The sequence below is a fragment of the Rissa tridactyla genome, chromosome 17, assembly GCF_028500815.1.
Source record: "Rissa tridactyla isolate bRisTri1 chromosome 17, bRisTri1.patW.cur.20221130, whole genome shotgun sequence".
NCBI classification, from domain to species: Eukaryota; Metazoa; Chordata; class Aves; order Charadriiformes; family Laridae; genus Rissa; species Rissa tridactyla.
This window is the reverse complement of record NC_071482.1, coordinates 3,602,468-3,620,277: the sequence shown is the minus strand read 5'-3', so window position 1 is coordinate 3,620,277 and position 17,810 is coordinate 3,602,468. Positions and strand designations below refer to the sequence as shown.

At 51.0% G+C, this 17,810-nt stretch overlaps 1 protein-coding gene across 1 annotated transcript in view; it reads right to left on the bottom strand.

Moving 5' to 3' along the window:
• GRIK4 (glutamate ionotropic receptor kainate type subunit 4) overlaps positions 1–17,810 on the bottom strand; it is a 132,748-nt gene that overhangs the window by 21,485 nt on the left and 93,453 nt on the right. Inside the window, exons 8-11 of the mRNA XM_054223167.1 lie at positions 16,120–16,272; positions 14,883–14,987; positions 6,667–6,774; positions 5,457–5,660 (exon numbers count right to left, since the gene is read on the bottom strand). Of these exons, the coding sequence (XP_054079142.1) occupies positions 5,457–5,660; positions 6,667–6,774; positions 14,883–14,987; positions 16,120–16,272 (570 nt within the window). The remainder of the gene's footprint in view (positions 1–5,456; positions 5,661–6,666; positions 6,775–14,882; positions 14,988–16,119; positions 16,273–17,810) is intronic.

The following is a 17,810-nucleotide window of genomic DNA, read 5'->3' as shown; positions in this document are numbered from 1 at the left end:
CGTGGGTGCATATGAGAGCACCCTTCTCACCAGCGCTGCCCACAGAGCACTGACAGCGTGGCCAAGGACAGGGAAAGCAATTTCTTACACTGCCCTTGTGCTTAGAGGGCCTTCTGGAGAGCTGACATCAGTGTTCAACCTTCAGGACCCACCAGACCCCCAGCTATAACCCCCACTGCAGACCCGTCAGCATCAGCACTGCTGCTGCAGATGCTCGCCCCACTGGAAACCCACCTAGAAGTGGCACTGAGCACCCGGCTGGGGGTGACCCTGCTTTGTGTGGGGGATTGGGACTGGCTGATCTCCAGAGGTTCCCTCCAACCTCTGCTATCCTGTGCAACTCTGGGAAATAAGCAGCAGGCTCTGCGCGGCGGCTTGGCTGCAGCCTGCTCACCTGGGCAGCGGCTCCCGTGCCGCCGCCGCAATGACAGAGCCGTCTCTCTGCATCTGCAGATCTGTCCCACGGCACGATGGGTACGGCTGGGCCGCCGGATCAATGTACTGACTGCTTCTGCTCCAGCTGCCCATCTGATCTGACAGGAGCTATTTCGGGTTGCTCGGCTTCTCCCGATGGAGCGAGCAGCAGCCAGGTTGTGTGCTCCGATGCATATTCTTGCGTTTAAAAGCAGGGCTGGATGAGGGTCACTCAAAACCGGTGTCTGGGTGTTTTTAAGGATGCGCATGAATTCTGCCATATGAAAAGTGACAGCCTGAAAGCCCTGGAGGCTGCAGCCCTCCATTTAAGCCCCAGTCAGGGAAGGGATGACCAGCAATCAGTGCAGATGTCAGCCTCAGGTCTGCCTTCACTCATGTTTCTTCCCCTGGACTACCTCTAGGGGTGGGAGGAAAATGTCTGTGCCAGATGTTCACCATGGCAAACGCCAGTTAAGGTGAAGCACCAGGAACGGGGACCCTAAGCCCACAGGGTGCAGCAGCGAGACCTAACCAGCTCCCAGCACACCCAGCATCTTCCACGTGATTTTGGCAAAATCAGCAGCGTGATGCAAACCCCTCTGCCCATCCCCTCGCTGTGTTTGCTCAACATCCCCCGCTCCCTCGCTTCCCCACTCCCCCTCGCTCCCCACCCTCTCGAGCCCCCCCATGTCACACTTGCCAGCGCGATAGCATGCAAACAGACTCCCCCTCCCTCCCCTCGCCCACGCACAGCTTTTCTCACTGAACACCAACACCCACTGCCGAGCGGAGAGCAGGACTCTGCCAATTTGGAAATATCTTCCCTCTCCTTTCCCCTTCCTGCCATTCCCCCTCTTTGGAGCAGTTGAAGGGAGACGGACTCTGACTGTAAAGCAGCACTTGGTCACCAGCAAGGGAGCTGGAAAAACCATCACCCCACAGCTTTAAGGTCCTTTCAGTTCTTCATGTTGCTGCTCCTGAGGCCAGACCCTTCCACGAGATGGACAACTTCATCTCCCTGACTTTGAAAAGAGCTTTGATCACCATGGATCCCAGTCAGGTTCAAACCACTGACACAGCCACCAAAGGTCGAGCGTTTTGCTACAACATCTCACTCTCCGAATGATCCCATGCAGAAGGGAAAAGCAGGAGCCTGCCGTCCCCAATCGGCCCCCTCCTCACTCCATGTACCCAAAAGCACCTTCTGCAGCAGCACCAGCCTCACCCAAATACACTTGCCCTGGAGACACCCATGGATCTGCTGTGTTACCATCACCAAACATGACACACTTTTTAAAAAATGCCGAAGGGAGCCTGGGCAGCTGAAACAGGCTGCACAAAACACACGGCCAGTCTCCATGGAGCGTGCTCCTGCTGGGGATGCTTTTTTCTTCCCGTCCCCTGTGATACGGGTCCTCTGAGGAGGGGACCGTCACCTAGTGCTGGTACCCAGCCAGGCAGGGTACTGATCTCGGCTGCATCACAGGGAGGTTTCTGGGAGGTCTTAGAGCAAAACCGCAACATCGGATTCCTGCCAACAAAGCTTCCTGGCAAAACCAAACCACACCATCTCTTGTTAGCTCAGCCCTATTCTCCAGGGGCATTGCCGAGATGGGTATATTCAGAAACTGCTGCTGAGGGATCTCTCAGACACAAGCCCATCTCCCTGGGGAGAAGCAAGGGAGCCCAGCACCAACAGCTCGCTGTGAGCCGATGTACAGGCACCGAGCACAGCCACCACGGCTCTACGCTACCAAGACAGCGAATGCAGGCATGGTGGAAACAAAGGGAAGGCTGTCACGTTGCTGTGAAAATACACTTGTTGCCTCGTATCAGACTAGTGAATTCATTTCAGCTCAAGGATGTGCTGGAGAGAGAGGGAAAGGGAAGACCAGGCAAGCAGCAGGGACTCCGAGCCAGAGACTTCACTGCAGCAGGAAGGAGCAAGACATAATTCTTCCAGCCCTAGGGTCCCCTAAGGCTCTGATGCCAAAAAAATAGGAGACAGGAAGATTTGCTGTTCCCCCCGTTTGCTTGTTATGGATAGCACACGTGTACAGTGTCAGCCGAACTGCTGGCGACTGCAGTTGTCTGTGCCAGAGCCAGCAAGGCTAACGGGGGAAAGTCCCGTGGCCGGAGAGCGGCTTTACTCCCCTGCTCACACAAGGAATGAGCAGGGTGTTCGGCCTCCCTGCCCCGTATGCACAGAGGGACCAATTAGCTCGGTGTTTTCTGAGTTTGTGACATCTTTCACTAAGGAATGGGCTTGGGTCCTTCCAAGAGGTTTCTCCCAAGCCATGTCTCCATCGGCTGATCACAAAGCGTATAGGTTTCCTGATCTGACGAGGAGGCAGACTGCTGACCTAGACACAGGAGTCTCTACAGCTCTTCCACTAACCCCCAAGCCATCCCGGTCCCCTTTTTCCTCAGCATTTTAATTAGTTTTGGGAGCAGGTCGATAAGATATGTACTGGTGGATTTGGGTCAACAACAAATTTATGTTTATATAGCATCCTTCTCCATCATATCATAGTGCACAATTAGCTGTAATAGAATTTTCAGCACTTAAGAATAAATCAATAGCTGGTTAATTTGGAAGCAATAAAATGAAACGCTTTTCCCATATAGCCTATAGTTGCTCTGAGGAGATTCAGTGCCACAGGGGGCTTATAGAGGAAAAAAAAATACTGGAAAGGTATTGCGTGGAGCTTGATAATTTTCTGATCTTCCGGTGCTGCACGCTAAGTGCATGTGAGTCAAACCTTACTTTCTGACAGCTGCTCAGGCTCAAGGAGGAATCACTTTCCTACAATTATACAGCACTGCATGAAGAGACAGGTGCAGAGCTTTTATTTTGCGTAGGACTTAGGAAGTTTTGACCCCCGTGAGAGTTTTGTGTCCCAACTGATGCCCTCTCTGTGCTGAAAGTTGTACGGAGAAAAGCGCCCAAGGGACAAATCCAGTGAAAGAGGAATTTGTGTGGCCAACATAGGATCTGCTGGCTCTTCAGCTTCGAGGTGTCCTGAGGTGGGATAGGGGATGAACAAGGGGCTGGCACCGAAGACAAACCCTCTCGGGGGCTGACTGTCAAGGAAGGAGAGGAACCCCTCGGGGGGTGAAATGGCCTCAGAAGGCAATGTCCCAAGCAGCCCTGAATCAACACAACAGCAGGTACGTGGCCAGCTCTGCCCTGGCTGACCTGATCCAAAGGGCCAGTCCCCGGGGCTGATCAAAAACACCCTGAAACCACTATAAAGACCCGAAAGGGCCTAGGAAGAACAAAGCAGGGAAAGCTTTTTCTCTTCTCCAATTTTTGATTCAGCCTCAACACAGGCTTTGCCAGCTCTGCCCTGCTGAAGCAGAAGTAAAAATCCTCCTAAATAAGGCTCAAGCACCAGAAGAAACAAACGGTTTCTATGTGAAGATGAAGTTAAAACACTTATTGCTAAAGAAAAACATCCCTCCAGAAGCTCCCATTTAATGGAGAGGCACTGCCAAGGTTAGTAGGCCAAAAATCTGATGGCTGCTCCCTTCCTTTGTTTGCACAGATCACACGCTGCTCTCTGTGCCTTCCTTCCTGCCTCCCAAAAGAAACCTTGCAGAACTGTAATTGTGCATGTGTGTATATATATACACACACAGAGATATGTATAAAAACTATGCCAATAGCCCAGAGCATTTGCAAACAACCGTACAGAAGGCTCTTTAGAAGAAGCAGACGGAGGTGGGATCTCAGCTGGCGTCAAGAGCTATCGCTCTGCCGGGGAAGGGCCACCCAGGAGTCAGGGTGCCAAGTTCATGAAGGATCTCCAGTTCACACCATGCCCTGTCCCTGACCCTCAGCAAGTCTTTTAGACCTAGAGTTGTCCCATCTGACTTTAGACACTCAGCTGAAGCTCCTAAGGTAGGATGATCAGCCAGGTCCCCTTCGCCACCTGGGGAAGAAGCAGAGAGCACCTAGAGATGCTCACTCATCTCCTGCAGCCAGGAGGAAAGCTGCGGCAGGAGCCCTGGAGCCACAGGGGATGGATTTGGGCCCTCGTTCCTCTGCTTTGCAGGAGGACGTGCCACTGTTGTGAGGATAATGATGGGGTGGCTCAGGAGCTCCTCTCCCACAGTGGTGTGGATCATCATAAACACACCTCCCCGCGGATTTCCCACCAGCTGAGAAACTGTCACTGGGTTCTCACCGGCGCTTCGATAATAACAAGGCAGGTAGAAATCAGTGAGCAAGGAAGTATTAGTTTAAATAACATCAGTCTTAATGTTAGCTCTCGCTAAGCCTGTTTTACTAAGGATCTTAGAGCATTTCATGAACTGTATTTAAGCTTCAGGATCCCTGGGGAAGGACTACCTTTAGCTGCGGAGGAAAACAAAGAGCAGGGAGGGGTGTGCAGGCTGACTGAGCGCACACGTACGCAGAAGTGTTGTCAAACCCAAAAAAAGCATTCAGCTTTCAGCCTAGCTGCTGTGCAGCAACACCACAAAAAGACCTCAATCCACGCACTTCAAGCAAACAAAAAATGTTCCTCTCCAAAAACAATACTCAAAGTCAAGGAGCTGAAATGAATCTGCCAAAACTTCCCTGGGTAGAAATGTGATTCTTACTTTTTTTCCCCTCCCAAACAGTGTGGTTTTGTAAGTTTTCCTCAGCTTCTACCAACCCTGCCAGAGCCCGCATATTTTCCTGTTTCAGGTTTTCAATAATTTTTCCACTGGGGAAAAAAATAATCCATTCTGTATCCGAGCTCTTACAAAGGGATCCCAGAGTCCAGGCCTCCCTTCCAACAAAGAGAGCACCCCTGGGAGCACCCAGGGGCCCTGACTCCTGCTCTGACTGCTTCCCACACTGTCACATCAACACAACAAATACATTTGCCATTGGGAGAACACATTACATGGAGATTCTCTGGTCAAAGTCTCACAAATGGACTAAAACCCCCATCCATCCTGATCGTCACGGAGCACTTAATAAAGCACCAGGGCTTTTCATTGCCAAGTCCCACTAGAGCACAGTTAAAAAGAGCAGCTAATTCACTTACCCGAGCAATCAGCTCCCCGACCATCCCTGTCCACGTGCCGTTTGCCTCAGGGACTCCATACACGCCATCGCCAACGAGGTGGATCTTATAGTTGAAACGCAGGATCTCTGCCAGCTCCTTCAGCATGTCCACGCAGAAGCCCTCATAGCGGTCATTACCTTCCAGCTCCTGATGGTTCCACTTCAGCATTAAGTAAGGGTTTTCCTGCATTGAAACTGGGCAGCTGTCATTCCCATCTTAGCCGAGGCATCCCATCAGCACGGCGCCGAGCATGGGGCAGAGAGGCATCCCTGGCAGCACTGGGACGGCAGAGGCTTTGGATAAGGGGCACCCAAGCCAACCCCCCATCCCGATATACGCCCCTCCACCAGGGTATAAGAGATACGGAAAGCTGGTTTGGTCACTTGGAAATCCAAAGTGGTGTAAAGCTAGCAGAGCTGTTTCTACACTGGTATTCACTGGCCCTGCTCTGTCAGGGATGTCCTGGAGGTGCAGCAGATAAATCCCAGTTTAGGATACGGGATCATGCTATGGTGGCTGTTTCCAACTGGCCTATGCCAGAGCAGCCCAGTGACTGCTCTGAGTTATGGCAAGACTTATAGATCCCAGCCTCTTTTGCCATATGGCCACTTCTGCAGTTTGTCCCCACTTTGTGGGAGACGAAGAAATAGTGCCCAGAGTTCTTCAGGATTTTGAGTGTCTTTAAAGAAGGAGCAGAGACACTGGACAAAATCATGGGACAGGCAGGACCTAGAAAGGGAATTTTTTGAATAAGGACAGTGGTGCCAGTAGATGTGAAGTCTTGGTTCATAAAAGTTGACCCATCTTGGCCAATTTCAGTAATTTTATGGGTAGAAGGGACAACTGTCCCTTCCAACTTACCAGCTGTACGCAAAACAAGAACATCATTCAGAGATGAATGTAAAATGGCAACTTATCCCCATCCCAGCCCTCTCCCCAGCTGCTTCTGAACTCATCAAATATCATTTCCATATGAAACATCAACTTGAGTTTAATTACACTGTCATGAATTGTCCTCAGTGCTGTAATTAGAGATCTGATCGTCTGTTCTTTATGAAATCAGTGTGCGATGCTGCATGCTGGGGGCCGAGGGGGGTAGGAAGAGGGAATAATATTCTAGCTGATTGACACCCCTAAGCGTTGGGCTGGCGAAGAGCTAATGGGAACTGTAGGTGACCCTCTCACTTACCAGGATGGTGGTGACAATGAGCGTGGTGTTGAACAGACTGTCTGATATGTTGGAGGAGAAGATCCTGTTGTCCATGCTGAGTCCTTCAGAAACGTGCCAGTGGCCGATCTGGAGAGATAAACAGCACAATAAGAGAATTTACAGGGCAAATTACTGTACGCACCCGCCATATGGCTCCGGTGACTGACAACCATCAAGCTGTCCCTGGAAGAGGTGTTTATGAATGCTCCATTACCTTTACAATGCACCCCCACAATGGGCCAGCAGAGAGATTAACGCGCTGGTGCACGGCTGCGGCACACCCCCACTGAGGTGACAACACCAAAATGCTGTCCCTGCTCACGGCGGCAAAGCCCCGCACCAGGAGAGAGCTGTGCGGTGGGCAGCATCCTGGGGCTCACGGCTTTGTCCCCAAATGCCACCAAGATGGGTCCATTCTTACCCAGCAGCCCCCACGCAGACAAATCTGCAAGTTTGTCCCTCCCACTGTGGTGGGAGCCTCTGCTGTCCCTCACACTAAGGTAAATCAGTTCGGTCACAGCTACAGGGCGAAGATTTGGTCCTTAACTCAACCTCGTGCATTTTGGTGGACCCCTTCATCTCTGGAGGTCAACTCCTAAAGGGGACAGGGCACAGAGGCGCTTTGCGGGAGGCTGCCGGAAAGGCAACGCTACAGCCGGGGTTTGGCTCGGCTGCACCATCCCACAGGGAGACCCAAGCACCGGCACACACTGCAGGGTCATCACTATGCCCAGGTTGGATGACACTGAGCTCTTCTCATGGGCACCATGTCTACAGACACAGCTCGGAAGAACCTCAGAAAGTGCTGAAGTCTTATGATTTCATGAGCTGTAACTTTGAACAAAGGTTTCACCCGGCTGAAAGCAAGCAAAACCTCCTGCTGTCCTCCTGTGAGCGTCACTGACATTAATTAGAGGCTGGTATAGGCCACTGTGAGTTCCTAGGAGGGAAAAGCCACTTCTCAGGGAGTATCACAGCATAGCAGCTTCCCTTGCAAACACCAGGGCAGCAGCACCGATGTGTGGCAGACGCCTTCAAACCCCAACCAGCAGCTCCACCTTGGTGGCAAGTGGTGAAATGAAGCCACGTTCTCAGCAGTGCTGCACCATGACTCATCTCCTCTACCTGCTCTAATGGATGCCAACTACTATGATTAAGGACCTCCAAACCCTTTGATTCAGGCTCATCACACCCAACAGGTCCATGGACCACCTAATTCACCCATCCAAGCATCAGTGCAGCAAACCTAATTCCCACCGCTGGTGGTGGGGACCAGTCCCCCAGCGCTTGGGAAGACATTGTGACTCAGCTGTGACAGCAACGCAACCAGCCGCTGCTTTCAGCCAGGGGGAGGAATATTCAACATAACCTAATTATAACTTCAAGAGCCTAATCTCCCTCCCTCAGAGCTCTGGGCAGGGAGATCAGCACCTCCAGCAGCTTGTTCAGAGCATGCAAATTAGGCTCTTGCTCTCCCGTGCTCCCTAAAAGAGTCTCTGTTTTTTCTCATGGATAGACCAGTGGCTGAAGGAGGCCAGCTCCCTCTGAGACCCCTTCTCTCTCCTTTTTCTCCTGCAAATCCTCTCTGTCTCTATCAGGTCTCATCCCTCTGCGTGCTGGATTGCTGACCACAGCCTACGTCCTCTGACACCACTGAAGTGAGCTGCTGTAACCCCAAGAGGTAGTGGGTGACCCCAACATGCAGGGGTGTCTTCATGACTCCTCCATAGCCATGGTGCCAGAGCAAATCCGTTCCTTGTTCCCTCCCTCTGACACAAGCCGTCTCAGGCGCTGTCGGTCTAAGGCAGGTTATCCTTTCGCTGTGCCACGGTTGTCAGGGTGGTAGGAACAAATCGATTCCTCTTCCGTCAAAGAGTAATCTTATTATGTTCAAAGAGGTGGGTGGAAAGCGACGCAGAGCTACGGGCCAGGCGGGTGCTCTGCCATGGAAATGAATGGGAGGCACGCTGATTTACACCGCCCCAGGATTGACTCCATGCACTCAGGCGCTTTTCTTGGCAGTGCTTTGCCTCTGGCATGACTGATGGGCTCGAGGACTTCAGAGTCACTTCCCAGCTCATGCATCTGAGCCAAACACAACCTGAAACTGCAGCCATGCTCCTACGCTGTCAGCAGACTGAATTGCTCTGGATGATGAGGAAAGGGCCAGTCCTTTCTCCTCCTGGCTGTCAGCGCGAATCCAGCCCAAGCGACTGACAAGCCATTACAACAGTGGCCATCTGCGAGGAGTCCCAAGTCCAGTCTCCTCATCGCTAGGCATGAGGAGCAGTGGGAAGTGCAAACAGGACAGCTTACACTTGACGGCTCTGCAGAAGAAGAGCAGGCAGGGAAAGCAAAGGACAGCCATGTGCGTGTCTGCTCTCCTCCCTGGCTGGAGCAGAGGCACCGGGATGCGGCAGCGCAGGCAAAGCCAGCTGAGTCCCCGGGGGAGCTTGTTTGCTCTGCAGATAACACAACACAGATTATTCCTCTGAGCTGTCAGCCCAGCCCCTTCTCCAACACTAACAGTGCTCTGCTAAAAGCTCCTGTCATGGCCAGGACCTCCGAACACGTTGGAAGTGTTAACTCTTGGAGGCTCCCCACCAAGAGGAGAGGCACTGGGGGGTTATTAGCCTCACCTGACAGACGGGGAGATGGAGGCACAGCCACGGTGTGTCGGAACGAGCTGGGAGCAGATCTCTTGACAGCTTGTTGTGGCTTAACTACCATCAAGCTCGTAGCATCACAGTGACACTGTAGTGCAGGACTCATCTCTGGGAACAACAGTCCCAAATTGGGAGATTTACCGTGTACTTCATGGACAGGGAGTCCTTGAAGCACAGCTTTAACTGGCCCGTGCAGAGTGTGCTTTGGTGTGACGGGATGGATTTATCCCGGCTATATTCCTCAACTCTGCCCAAAGGTGCTTGCCTCTTGCTGTGACTGCGAAACAACAGACCCTCTGCCGCAATTGCCTCTCTGAGCGAGCGATCAGTCATAAACATTGCCTAATTTTTTTTCCTCCCAGATTTCACAACCAGAGATTAGTGACAGATTAACTTTAATTTTAACAGCCCTCACTGTTCTCAAATTTGTCCCTCCCCTGCTGGCATACTGAGACTAATTGACTGCCTCCTCCTCTGACAGCGCAGTGGGTTTGACCTTGCTTTTAAACACAGCACCAAAGCCAAACGCTCCCCTGTGCCGAGGTACTTCCACCCCATCCTGGCTCGTTCCAGCTCACCACTGTCCCCCTCACAGTGCGATAAAGCCACTAATGGACTCCTCATGCTGTTCGCCGTTTCTGAAGTGTAATGTGTCAGAAGACATCTGGGATCGTCAGATCTCTCCCTCTCTTGCAAGATGGATGTCAAGGTGATTTTAATCATCTCTATCTATGAATAAAGAGCCTCTGAAAAATAGAAAACATATTCATCTGCAAAACGTGTTAGAAAACAATCAAGTGCTCTACACGGACACGGATAAGATGATCCTGTTGTTAAGGCTCTGAACTAGGACTTAAGAGTTTTTTAGGACTTGGGAGTTTTTAGTAGAGGATATGATTGGTCCGTATAAATACACCAGGTGGAGGAGGTCCATAGCAAAGAGGTAGAACAGCTTTTGAAGCTAAAATGATAGCGTTGGCACAAAAATAAATAGATGCAAACCAGCCAGAAATAAACAGGCTGAAAATTAGGAGAGGGTTGCTAATGATCAGAGGAGCCGAAGTGATGCCATACCTTTCCCAGAAGAGCAGCAAGGGTAACACAGCCACCTGGTTGCAAGCTGGAGCTCAATACCTTTGTGAGAGGGATTAGAGGACCTGGTGGCAGGTGACAGCCCGTGGCCTGGATGGAAAAAAGTTCCCCCCATGCCCTCATGCTGTGTGACCCCCCTGCAGACCCCCACGGCATCGTCTCTGGCCTCCGCCTCCGCCGTGAGGAGAGCCAGCCCCGCTCTGCCCGTCCTGCCAGCAAGCCTCTCGAGGCAGAAGGGCTGTCTTGCTATATGTCCTTGCTAAAGGCAGGGAGCAAACACACAGTTTCAGAGCGAACCAGCCCAAAGAGACTCAAGCCTGGAATAAGTAACAAAGTGCCATTGCTTGTGACACTGCCCCATCCCCACAGGCAGGCAAGGTCCCTCAAATCAGCTGCCTTGCAAAAGGCGTTATTTGCATCGGTGACACTTAAAGACTTCTCATCTCTCTAGAAAATCACCAGTGGCTAACATGATGCAAGTGGGGCATTCCCAGCTCACTCCTTCAATCCTTCAGCCCCTCCGTTCAGACGCAGCCACGTTAACGCCGCCTGGGCTTCCATCATCCTTGTGGCGCAAGATGACAAAATACCACTCAGGCTAATGATTCTAATGAAGTCTTCTGCTCAGTGCCCCGCAGGCCTGAATTGCAGCTGATGGCAGGGAGATATGACATGGCAAGACTTCTCTATAAGCTTGAGAGGCATCACAGGTACTCACCACCTGCACTCCCCAGCCAAATTAAGGTAAAGCCAGTCCTGAATATGGATGTCTTAAAATCAGCCACTTCAACAAACCCAGGTACCTTCTGGGCTCTGATTAGCAAGCACTGTCCTACAGATTGCATTCATCACCTCTCCTTCCTCCGTGTCCCCAGGAAAAGGGAGTGCAAAGCGCTGCCATCTCTCAGGTCTGGGTTTGGAGAGCCTTGTCAGCGCTAACAGGAAAGAGACCGTGCCAGAGACAAAATTAACTAGGTACTTGCTATTGGCCCAAAGAGGAGGGAAATTGGGGGTATCTGAGGGGTGGGAAAGGGAATAAAACAAAGAAATGAAGGAAAGCCCTCAGGGGACACTGCACAGGTCTGCCACATGGTTGGCACTCCTAAAGGACACTACTGCAAGACTGATGCCTGCAAGGCCAGCAGGCAAAATCTTTGTCCATAGAGCTAGCACGGGACACAGAGAGCACCAATATTAAAACCTGTACAACAACGACACACACACACAACCCACCCCTGAGGCCACGCAGCAACCCCTGCAATCCCCTTCCTCCCCAGACGTCCCCTTTAAACGACGCAATTGCCACCTGGCATAGCCCAGGCAGGACCTGATGATGGCACACACCGAGTTCGGCAGGTCCTGGGGGGCAAAAGACATTCAGCTCTTGGCAGGACCTGTCCCTGAACTCTTGCTGGGGGTAACGGCTAAAGAGGAACAAGTCCCATCGAGACTGATTAGCTGCTTCGAAGTTAAAAAGGTTTGATGTGGCGGGGATTGCAGAAGGTCCCAGAGCTATCGGCTGGTAACTCATCTGTATCTCGTCAACATACCAATTAGACATCCTCAATATTTCCACTGCTCTGTCTCAGAGCCTTTAGCTACAGGGCAACTATCGGCCACACCTAGGACTGGGGGGAGCAGAGGGCCACTGGCAGAGCTGGGGACAACGTGCCCACGGCGGGGCTCCAGCCCCGACAGCGGCTTCCCCTGCGTCTCCTCTGCACGCTTGGCCTTCCCCGGGGCCAACTAAGTCACAGCCCCTCTTCGTTCCCTTCTCCTGTTAAGCTGCCAAACCGTAGCTCTTGGTTTACTGCAGATAACTACACTGAAACTGGAGGGGTGTGCTGCAATGTTTTTTTTAAAGGGGCAAAGAAAGGGAAAAAATAAAAAGATGACATTTACAAACTCAGTCCTTGTCAGATCTATGGATCACCAACACATTAATGAGCCCGTGCTTTATCGCACATCCTATGAACAGAGAGCAGCTCTCATATGGCTGGGGAAAAATTTCCACTAGTTAAGCTAAATCGGGAAAAGACACGTTTGGTGTGTTACATAAATGTATTAAAAATTGGATGTCAAAAAGCCCTGTCTCTCCTTGCCCAAAAGCAACAGCAAGTTAGAAAATCTAAGTGTCTCTAATTTGTTTGCTGGCTGGATCAGCTTCAAAATGCAGTGAATTCTCTATCAAACCTGATGAGCTGGAAGTCCCTGTGGCTTCGATGGATGGAAGGAATGGGGGGGGGGACAGAGAAAGAGAGAGGAGAAAGAGAGAAAGAGAGGAATGGGCAGAGAGCGTGAGCTTGATTAAAATAGGAGGGAATAGGAGTGTTTCAAACAAGAGTCTGAGCAAATCGGTTAATACAACCCTTGGGAACAAGATTGTCTTCAGGATATGAATATCTGTTCCTTACCCTGTCCCCTCATGGTGGGTTTAATGAAATTATTTCTAATTATTTATTTAGTCATTTTTATTACAAGATGCTGGGCTGGCGAGAAGAAAATAACAATGTATGGCAGAGCAGAGTGGCGGGCAGGATTGGGCAGGACCCTGCCCAGGTTCCGCAGCTCTCTCCAGGGATGCTCAGATGCAACACCAGGACAATCTCTGTCAGCCTGCGAAGGGCCCTAACCCCCCTCCCAGCATCGCTATCAGTCAGGCAACGACGGCCCCCCGGAGAGGGGAGAGCAGAGGGCAGAAAGGCTGCCGCAGGCATATGGAGCAATTTTATGAAGACAAACTCCTCCCTGGTGGGTTTCTGGCAGGAGAGGGCTTGCAGCCACCACAGGCTCTCAGAAAGCAGGCGGCTCTGCACACCGAGGGGCTGCTCCGTCATTCCAGCGCTGTGTTACCGTGTCTTATCACCACTGAGCTCCAATGGGAAACTGGAAAAGCTTAGTCCCAGCACAGCTTTCCTGGAGACCTCTGAAACATGAAGCTGTTTATTTACCCAGCTGTCGCAACAGGTCAAAAAAGGTGTTCTCCTGTCAGACCGGGTTTGTGGAGAAAAGCTGAGACTTTTGTCTCAGGGCAGATTAGGCTGCAGTCAGAGCCCTCTACAGAGCAGCACTGCTCCAAGAGGACTGGTGTGTTTAATGTGAACTCCCTGCCACATTTAAACACATCAAAACCAGAGCCGTTGAAATGAGGTTTACAGCCTTCGCTTCTTTTGCTCCAGCTGAATGCATGCTCTTATTAATGCAGATGAGCTCGGATCTGTCACTTTTGCTCAGAGTATGATGGGTCTGGGAAATGATTAAAAGGGCATTGGTGCTACGAGAGATCTTACTGTGGGGAAAATGCCATCCCGATCCCCCGCTCGCTCAGCAAAGGCAGCATCAAAGCTGAGCTGTCACTTGACAGGTAAGAACTTGCAGGCAACATCCTTGCCAAGGCTAAAATTCCCTGCTGCCAGACCAGGAGGGATTTCCTAATGCCAAAATGCTCTGTCGGTGTGGGGTAGGACACAATAGCTTTTGTTCTCTGCCAGCATCTAGGAGAAGTGGCAATCTCTGAGAAAAGGGCAGGCGTGGAGCTGCCAGCAGGGAAATAAGACAGATGAAAACCCTTTTTCCTGGGACTCCCATGTTTTTTCCTGAAGGAGGTTTGGATTTACCAGTAAAACCCTAATTCCTTGGGTTTGTGTCACGTAATCTCACAGTTTGATATCTGTGGCCCCACACGTTTATCTTTAACCTTAGCTGAAGCCAGAAAATACCCCTTGGACAGAAAGAGGGCAATAAGCAGAAAAAGGCGCAGTGCTGTGAGGAACCCGCAAGCTCTGGGACAAAAAGCAAATTAAAGTTTGAGCTAAGCAAACTCGTTACAGAGGAACATAAACCTTAAACCGAGAAGTAAATTATCTTGCGCGTCCTCCCGCACACCACGCTGGGGAGAGGTGGTAGGGAGCTCCTGACACGGGACTGTCCCCTTTGCTTTCCCTCCCAGAAGCAGCTGTTTGGAAAGGTTCATAGTACTCTTTTTTGCCCTTTTCATGGGAAATTCTCCAATTTTTCCAAAATTATCCAAATAATTCTGAGTACAATGTGTCTCCACAAGCTTAAGAACAAAAGTGTCTTGAGTGTGAGCTTGTACCTAGCACACACTTTACGCCCTAAATTACCTCCTGTAAAGGAGGGTTACTGTGACAGGACAGATATTGGCTCCAACATCACCGCCTCAGCTGCCTGATACATTAAGACAAATGTAAATTATCTTGAGACACATTCTTGATGAAGCAAAACGCTGTGTGTTCACCAACCCAGGCCTTGCGAGAGCTACTGCGACATCCACGCCGCGCTTGTCGCTTGCTGAACACCTCGTCTTGCCAAGCAGGGGGTCTGCAGCCCCCTTTGGACCCCGCAGCAGCACCCTGAGCCCAGACAGGCACAGACGATCCCCGGGCACCATCCCCGGGGCAGCATGGCCGCTCTTACCTGCCGAAAGCCGCTGCGCGTGTGCTGCAGGATTTTCAGGGCATAGTTGGATCGCTGGCCTTTGCTGTTGAATTCGATGTGGCCGGTGAGACCTTCCAATTCTACCTGTCCAAGAGAGAATGAGTTACAGCGCCCATCGAGGTGCCAGGGGTGGCACCTCCTCCCAGCAGGTACAGCATCGCAATCCTCGTGTCTCAGTCCTAATTGCTTTTGGAGTCTGGCTGGGGTAGCAGAGAGATGTGGAAGGGAGCAGGAGAATCCCCAGCAGAGAGCAGGAATACGAGGTGCAGGGCTCCCTGAATTTCTTTGCTGCAGCCCTCTGCAGCCCCTCACCAACTCCTTCCACCCGCGGGCTACCACCGTGCTGCTCTGCCCCAAATTGTTAGCTGGGGATTCCTCCACAAAGCATCATGTGCTGTTTCACAGCATCGGGCCAGCATTTAACACAAGAGCATGTTGCAGAGCCAGGATGAGTGTCAAGCCTCACTGTGCAGATTAGACACTGCTCACTTGCTGCTGGAGCACCTCTTCAGAAGCAAGGGCAAGCTACTGGGAAGCTGAAGGATTTTGTTGTCTCTGACAAAGGGTGAGATTTAAAGCAGGGTTCACATGCATGGACCAAAGTGGTACAAGGTTCAGGTTCAGCTGAGCCTTCCTTTTGGGGGGGGAAAAAAAGTCTCAAGATGATTCAGTTGCACCCCAAAAAGACTCAGAAAAGATGCTCCTTCTGTACAGTCAAGCTCAGCCCTGAGGAATCACATTGACAAACTATTTCATAAGGCTGAAACTTCAGGGTCTGTGCTCATGCCAGAACTAGGCTTGATCGGTTCCAGCAACCACACTTTTGGGTTCAAAGGAGCCCAAGCCCCTTCGCAGGGAAACTCACATCTTGCCACTGAGCTCTAAGCAATTGTACTGCATGACCTTATATCAAGTCAAGTTCACTCAATACAGAGCTCGAATCACTTGGAAACATTCATACTTTACAAAAAAATCCATTGAATTCCAGTTTTTCTGCAGCAAAGCCTGAAAAACGGAGAGTTTCACGTCATTCCAAGGCCAGTGACAAACCAACCCTCAGATCTCCTCTCTTTTCGTTCCCACTGCTACCTTCAAACAGACCGACACTCTGTGCTTGAGAACTGTGCCAGCACCAGCATGTACATACACGCCTTTTGCTTCCAGCAGTGACGAGCACTAGCTCCTAGCACACCAGCAAACTTCAGTCCCTTCTCACCATTCTCAGGTAGTTCATCAGGCTGGTGCCGTGCTGCCAAATCTGGGCAGACCCACAGGACAGGGGCTTCACACCGATCTCCTGGCTCCGGTTCAGCTCCTGCACAGCAGTCACCACGGCATACACGGCATCGAACAGCAGGGCGGAAGAGAGCTGTGGGGAAAAGGAAGAAAAAAAAGTGAGATGGAAAGATAAAATTGGGGCCTCCCGCTGCACCTTCAGGACCTCGCAGCAAGCAGGAGAGTGCTCTATCCACAGCCTCAGCGAGGGGTCAGAAAGGAGCAAAATCCTTGGCCTCCTCCGTGCAGATAGCAAGCACTGCTTCCCTACCAGCAAGGTGCTCCAGCAACACCCTGCAGCCCATCTGCATCCATCCGAGGGCAGGGAGACAAAAGCAATGGTATCCCTGAACTGCTGTGACTGTGTCGGTATCACTGGGACAAGTGATACCCATTGCCAGCCCCAGTCCCACTCGCAGTCTGTTACATTTCTCCTTGTCTTCTTGCTTGCTTCCTTACCTTTTATGTCTCTGCTTGCTTGCTCCTCTGGGGTTCTTCCATCACTATCGTCCTTCTGTCTCTATTTGTCACTGTCCCTTCCCATTCTTTTCTATCTCAGCTTCCTAAAGTAACTATCCCTTTCTAATCAAGGTGTAGGTTTTTTGGTGCTTTGGTGACCTCTGATCAATCTGCTGGCCAGGGATTTCTTAAAATAGGCAGCTGGGCAGAATAAAGATCCTGTGCCTGCACCCGCAGAAGAAAAGATGACTGTGCTGCTTCAGCCTTCATTACGCACCAGAAAGTGTTTTGAACAATGTTTTGAGAGATAGATCCACAAGAAATAACATTTCATTAGATCTGCCTTTTAAGCAACTAAATCCTGGCTTTCAGATGCCATAGAGACCATCTAGTCCCTTGCTACCACCTCCAGCTTCCTGCTGGGTGTCACCTGCTCTGTAATGGCTTTGCTGAAGGAATGTCCAGAATCACAGAGCTTGTCCCCTCTCCTTCTCATCTTTGCTTTGTGTGCCTTTAATCAGATTTCTTTGTCCATCAGGCCTCACAAACCATGTTTTTCGCCCATGCACAACCATTTCGATGTTTTTTATCTAGTTAATAAGCAGCCATTTGCGCTCTCATGTTCACTGTTGTGCCTAAGATTTCACTTTTAATTATTGTCACCCCCTGACTCTACTGGAATTAAGCCGTTGCAGCTCATTACTATCAAGGCTATATTTTCCTCATGGCTACTTCCAAGAGCATCCTCCTACCATCCCAGCTCCTGGCAATGGGTTCGGTCTCCGGCCCGGGGCTCCTTTCTCTGACATTACCCTGTTTGCGATTTACGGCACTTCAGCAGCGTCTGCATCCCTCTTCCTCCCAAAGCCCGATTAGGTTTATTCGCTTCTGCCTGTGGCCCTGCAGGAACAATCTCGCCCAGTCCAATCATCCCAACGAACCTTTGGCTTCAACCGCGTAACTAATTGGAACAGAGCGAGTGAGACTTAACCCTGCTTGATCTTACTCGGATCAGTGGTAAGACCTCATTGACCAGCATGGCCCGGGGATTCAGCAGTTAACAAGCAGCACGAAATCTTAAAACGTACAAGCCGGCACAAGTTAAAAGGCACAATTCCAGCCTAATGTTAGCAAAACCCCCAACACCAGCTCTAATGGCACCAGTAACCCCTC